The sequence below is a fragment of the Heteronotia binoei genome, chromosome 11 (assembly GCF_032191835.1).
Source record: "Heteronotia binoei isolate CCM8104 ecotype False Entrance Well chromosome 11, APGP_CSIRO_Hbin_v1, whole genome shotgun sequence".
Lineage (NCBI taxonomy): Eukaryota > Metazoa > Chordata > Lepidosauria > Squamata > Gekkonidae > Heteronotia > Heteronotia binoei.
In genome coordinates this window covers 43384572-43390571 of record NC_083233.1, presented here as the reverse complement: position 1 = coordinate 43390571, position 6000 = coordinate 43384572, and the positions used below count along the sequence as shown (strand labels likewise).

The 6000-nt window shown below is 42.0% G+C and overlaps 1 protein-coding gene across 1 annotated transcript in view; it reads left to right on the top strand.

The window, feature by feature from the left end:
• Positions 1-358: 358 nt before the first annotated feature.
• LOC132579082 (transmembrane 9 superfamily member 2-like) overlaps positions 359-6000 on the top strand; it is a 45793-nt gene continuing 40151 nt past the window's right edge. The window contains exons 1-3 of the mRNA XM_060249233.1: positions 359-721; positions 4633-4700; positions 4954-5047. Coding sequence (XP_060105216.1) covers positions 584-721; positions 4633-4700; positions 4954-5047 — 300 coding nt within the window. The 5' untranslated portion in view covers positions 359-583. The remainder of the gene's footprint in view (positions 722-4632; positions 4701-4953; positions 5048-6000) is intronic.

Below are 6000 nucleotides of genomic sequence, written 5' to 3'. Positions count from 1 at the left end.
GCTGAGCAAGGTTTTTTACCTAATTAAAGTTGGGCACTGTTGCCAACTCTTTATCCAACAGGTGGTCCAGGTCCACCAGCACTCCCTGAGATACAAACCTGCTTCTTTAGCATAGATCTTTGAGATATGTGGTGCATACGGCTTTAGTCATCATTCTAAATTTTTGGAGTTTAGGATTGTGCTAAAACACCATCACAGTATTGCAAAGATTCAAATACGAAATTCAAATAAATAAATAAATTCAAAAGTATGTTAAAACGCTCAAATAAAATAAATGTCATTGAAATTAACAGACGGCTTAATTTCCGCTTGCACTCCTACAGCCTCCCCTCCCCTTCCGGAAGAAAGCCGACAAAGGAAGCCCTGGCAACTTTGCCCTTAGTCAAGATGGTAACGCGCGGTGAGGGTTATTTTGGTCACGTGGGAGGCTGAAGCCCCGTGTGAGCGAGCGCAGCCCTTGGTTGCTGTAGCCGCTTGTTGCCTTCGGGCGATTGTGACGCCGCTGCCGGCGCGGAAGTCTTGGCAGCCGACCGTTCTGGATCCTTGTGCCCCCGTGGGAGGCTGAGCCGGCAGCGCGGCAGGGATGAGGGCGGCAAGGCTGCTGCTTCTGCTCCTGGTGGGCCTGGCGTCCTTCTGCGGCGCCTTCTACTTGCCTGGCTTGGCCCCTGTCAGCTTCTGTGAGCCTCCGCAGGCCGGCCAAGAGGGCTCCGAAGGCTGCAAGGTGAGGTGAAAGGGGAGGAGGCGGAAGGAACGAGAAGCTCCTCTCCAAATTTCCCTCAGGATAGCCCCACTTTTATGCCTCCTCTTCTTCAGCTGATTCCTGGGAGGAGTGGGGGTGGAAACCCCCCTCACAATGTGGGGGCCATTTATTTTTCGAGTATATTTATTCTGTCTCAGTTGGCTCATTCGCCTCCCGCATAAACCTAGTGTCCTCGTTAGTGTCTGACAAGGAGGGGGAGAAGCTTTGAGATTCTCTCAAGGAAGTCCTGCGTTGCCTTTTGTAGTTCCCCAAACATCGGAAGAGGGGTATTCCCTCTGATGGGGTGCAATGACCCAAGTTTGCATAGCTAACCCATTCTTCTACCGCATAATTCTAATAAATTATAATCAGGATGATAAATTTTTAAAAAAAGGGAGGGAGTCATATGAATAATCATCTTCCGAAGTTTCTTCCGTTGTCGCAAGGAATGCCCACCGTGATAACCATACACTGGGTTGAGGTGATGGCTTGCTTCTTCAGGCTCTCATAATATGGGGCCATTTCTGCGTCTGAGGAGGTAGGAGGGAAAATAGGTCATGTATACCCTCTCTCATCTTTCCGAGAGTTCCTTCCCCCCACAAATCTAAAAGAGGCAGAGATGCTACAAGGTGCCTTTCCCTTCCCTTCTGTCAGAGTTTCCTTAAATTATTTTTGAAAGGGAGCAATGCACGTTCCCCTATGCTTTACACATGTACTGTGTGTTATGTTCATATGGTGGGAGTAGGTGGGGAGGGATGGTGGCTCAGTGGTAGAGCATCTGCTTGGTAAGTCCCTGGCATCGCCAACTAAAAAGGGTCCAGGCAAATAGGCGTGAAAAACGTTGGCTTGAGACCCTGGAGAGCCGCTGCCAGTCTGCGTAGACAATGCTGATTTTGATGGACCAAGGGCCTGATTCAGTATAAGGCAGCTTCATATGTTCATATGTGTGAATCCTTTACTTTCCTTCCTTGTGTTTCCTGTTCTTCTCCCAAACTATTTTTTATATCTTGCAAAGATGCCAGTTAAAAAGGAGGGCGAAGCAAGGCACAAGGAGCCCTTTTCTTTAGAACCCTCCTAAATTTACCTAGACAGATCATGCCTTGATTCAGCCACTTCAGCCATTTCTATGTATCAGGGTAAGGGAGGGAGTCCCCACCCTGATCAAATTGCACAGCACAATCTGAACACTACTTATGGATTATATTTGGAAGTGAAATTTCTATATCTGATCTTCATGATGTGTATCCCATCTCACCCCTCCACTAAATCGAATTTTTAAAATATTTTTGAAAGTACAACAAACATTACAATAAAATACTATCAAGAAACCACATCTTAATAAAAAAAAAATAACATGCAGTACATTCACAACAGAGATGCATAACAGGTATCTATTATGAATGATAAGTCATAGCAAAAGTTTTCCAACAATTAGAAAAGAACAGATTTTAAAAACCTACTTCCTTTCAACTGTGCCCCAGTTCTGTTAGTCTGGGTGATTTAGGTATCTGTCAGCGTTCATGTACCCATGCCTTAATCTTAGATTTTTAACATTATACCCAGGGCTTTTTTTGAGCAGGAATGCACAGAAATGCATTCCGTCTGGCTTGGTGTCAGGGTGTGTGGCCAATATGCAAATGAGTCTCTGCTGGGCTTTTTTTGTAGAAAAGGTCCTATGTGAACCAATGGTGATGCCAGGGGTGTGGCCTGATATGCAAATAAGTTCCTGCTAGGCTTTTTCTACCAAAAAAGCCCTGATTATACCTTCTTAGCTACTCTGGGAAAAATGCAAAACCATACTTCTGTGAGCTGTTCATAGGAAATATAACTTATTTACTGCTTATTTTTCTGTGAAGTTTATGGCAGTGTATAAGGATGTTAAAAAAACATTCCTTACAACTGTGAGAGATAGTTTAGAGGTTGGTCCAAGGCTTCTAAAATTGCCACCTGTTTTTACTGACCCAGACTCCTATTCTGTTTCGAACAGCAGCCTTAACAGGCAGCAGTTCAACAGGGGATGGATTCCCAGTCCCTATATTTTTGAGGCAGACAAAATGTCAGTGTTAAACTTCTCCTGCCATGTTTGTGTATGAGCATGCAATTAAGATTGCTGTTTATGATCCTAAGTCCATGTATTGTAGAAAAGCAGGGAAGAAATATAATGAAGCTACAGCAGCTGGGCTGGTTGAAAAGGTGGCAAGTATATAGGCCATCTATATTGTTGAGCAAGACGTTTGCTGCATCAAAAGCCAGTGCGCCAGAAATTGTAACACGTTTCTTTTACTTTGAAACTCTTGAACATTTTCCACTAGATTCCTTTCTCAGTGTTCTCATGTAAGCTATTTCCTTATTCATTTATAGTCCCCCTTTCTTATTGAAAGTTGTAGGAGTTTACATTTTTTTTAAAAATGCCTTTAGCAACAATATTATACATAGAATAACCTACTTATGATCTCACTTGGATGAGAAGCATTATACTAGTGTAGAGTAGTGCATATAGTATCGGACTAGGAGCTGGGAGACCCAAGTTTGAATCCTCACTCTGCTATGGAAGCTTGCTGGGTGACTGTGGGCCAGTTACACACTGCCAGCATAACCTACCTCATGGGGTTGTTGTGAAGATAAAATGGAGGAGAGGAGGTGATGTAACCTGCTTTAGGGCTCCATTGGGAAGACAGGTGGGAATATAAATGAAGGAAATACATAAAACTACGATCCTATTCTATTTATAAAAGGACCAGTCTTAGGTAAGTGCAGTTGAAGGGCACCCATCCTTTACTACACAAGTTGACATTCTTTAGGATGGCTTGACATAAAATAAAGTTGTATTAGGCTGAAGCTTTTACACGAGAAACTGGGTTGAAGTAACTAGTTGGGTTGATGCTGTGAGAAATAGTTTCTTTTTCAAGTTATTTAGGTATTTCTTCTGCTTCCCCCTCAAATGGGGATCCAAAGTATCTTAAATAAATAGGGTAAAGCCTAATAAACTGAAGTAAAAAGTGCAAGATGATAAACCAACAGACTACATCCAGGGCTGATTTTAGATTCACAGCAGACCTGCTGTTTTTTCTTTCTGTTGTTGTCACTAGATGAGAGCCAGTGAGGTCTGTTGGCTAGGGTATTGGACTTGTGCTCAGGAAACCTGGTTTCAGACCTTGGGCCTGCTGTCATGGTCTTGGGCAAGTGGCTTTCTCTCTGCCTCAGTTGTCTATCTGTAAAAGAGGAATACTGGTGAGTGACTTGTTATTATGAGAGCATGTGAACTGGTGCCTTTATGGGTTGTGGACAATGTTTCCTCTAATTTTTCCCCATACTAAGCGAAGCAGTTCACATCCTGAGCAGAATATAACTGCTATAATTTTAAAATGGGGAATAGGCAGTGGATGTGTGGCTTCAGTTGTTGCCAAGCAGTGCTTCTTATGTTAATGAATGGCCACTCACGTGCATAGCTTAGACTAGAGGGAACACTGGTCATAGACCTGCAGAGAAGCAGCCTCTTTAAAGCCCAGTCAAACCATGTTTACTCACTGTCAGTTCCATTAATTTAAATGGGGTTATTGCTTCCAATTATTTATTTAGTACATTTTTGGCCCTGTTTTTTTCTCTAAGGAACTCAGGGCAGCATATATGATTATTTTCCTTCTTCCACTGTATTCTCCTAACAACCTTATGAAGTAGGCTAGACTGAGAGTGACTGACTGACCCAAGAATACCCAGTGAGTTTCAAAGCAGAGTGGGGATTTGAACCTGAGTCCAGCTCTCTAGTGATATGCCAAATTGACTATTAAATAAACTTATTTAGGATAATAGCATCAGAATAACTTGTGTAGCTTTTAAAAAAACAGTCTATCATTAAATGCAATGTGCTGTAACAGATTTTTCTACTCTTCTAGTCACAAATTGAGCTGTTTGTGAACCGACTGGACTCTGTAGAATCAGTCCTACCATATGAATATGATGCGTGAGTATATACTCCCCGATATTTTTAAGTAAATGCTTAGATTTTGGAAGGGGTAAGAACTATCTGAGAAGCTTCCAGATTGTACAGTAAGAGTTCAAAGGGCTGCTAACTGAAGTGTAAGTATCTGTGGAATGGTATACCTTGTTACAGCATGTGAAGAATTTGTAATTTCAGCCATAGAATTCAGTAGTAATAATGTTTTAAAATAGATAAAAGCATAACAATATTAAAAACAGTTCTTTTCCCCCCTTAGTTTTGACTTTTGTCAAGATGCCACAGAGAAAAGGCCTTCAGAAAACCTGGGACAGGTGCTGTTTGGAGAGAGAATAGCTTCATCCCCTTACAAGGTTATTGTGGCTTTTAGACACTATTTGGAATACCTGTTGGTTTGTTAATCTTGCTGTATATTGTTAAATCCTATTAATTTTTGTGGCAGTCACTTGCCTTGTTGCTGCTCTGCAAGGCCTTTTCCCCAAACACTGAAGTGTGTTGACTTTGCCAGTAAATTTTTCCAAATGTAATGGGAATTTACTGAAACCTGCCTGAACCTGGCCAGTCTTTGTAGGTTTCCGTGCCTGTACCCATAATATGGTGGGCTAATGTGAAGCAAGCCCTGTTTTATTTTAATCTGTCCTGATGCAGAATCTTCAGAAATTACTTTGTGCTTGAAAATCTGTGCAGTATGAGTTTCTTTCAACAAATCATACTTTGGAACAGATTCTTTCTCTCTCTCTCTCTCTAATTATGGGATTCCTGCTGGTTTTACACACACTCCTTGTCGAACCAGTTGGGATGGGAATCTTAGGAAAGGTTCCTTTACTCCTAAATTCCCTAACAGGCTCATTCAGGTTCAAGCATTTCAGTGAAACATTGTGTGAATAGAAACGCTGTGAATAGATTTTAGTGCTATCCGATTTGCAAGCATGCGTGGTGGGGGTGCTGTGTTGCTGAGTAGTGTGTTCTTGGGTAGGAAACTACATAAAATAAGAAATTATTAGCAGAAAATTCCTCTGGTCTTCTAGTATGGTGAAAGGTATTATTATTTGTTTATGGGTGAGAAGTTTAAAAGATGGCTCGGAATCAAGTATACTTATTTATGACATTTGCAAAGCTGCTTCTGTTGCTCCAGCTCCTACCATGAGCTTCTCAAAGCATCTGACTGGCCAGTGATGGGAACAAAGGGCTGAACTAGATCTGGGGTAGGCATCCTTCTTGATCTGAGTGCCAAAAACCTGCTTCATGTACCTGTGAAGATATTGATGTGTTGGAAGATAAAGTGGGGTGGAGAGAGATGAGAGAT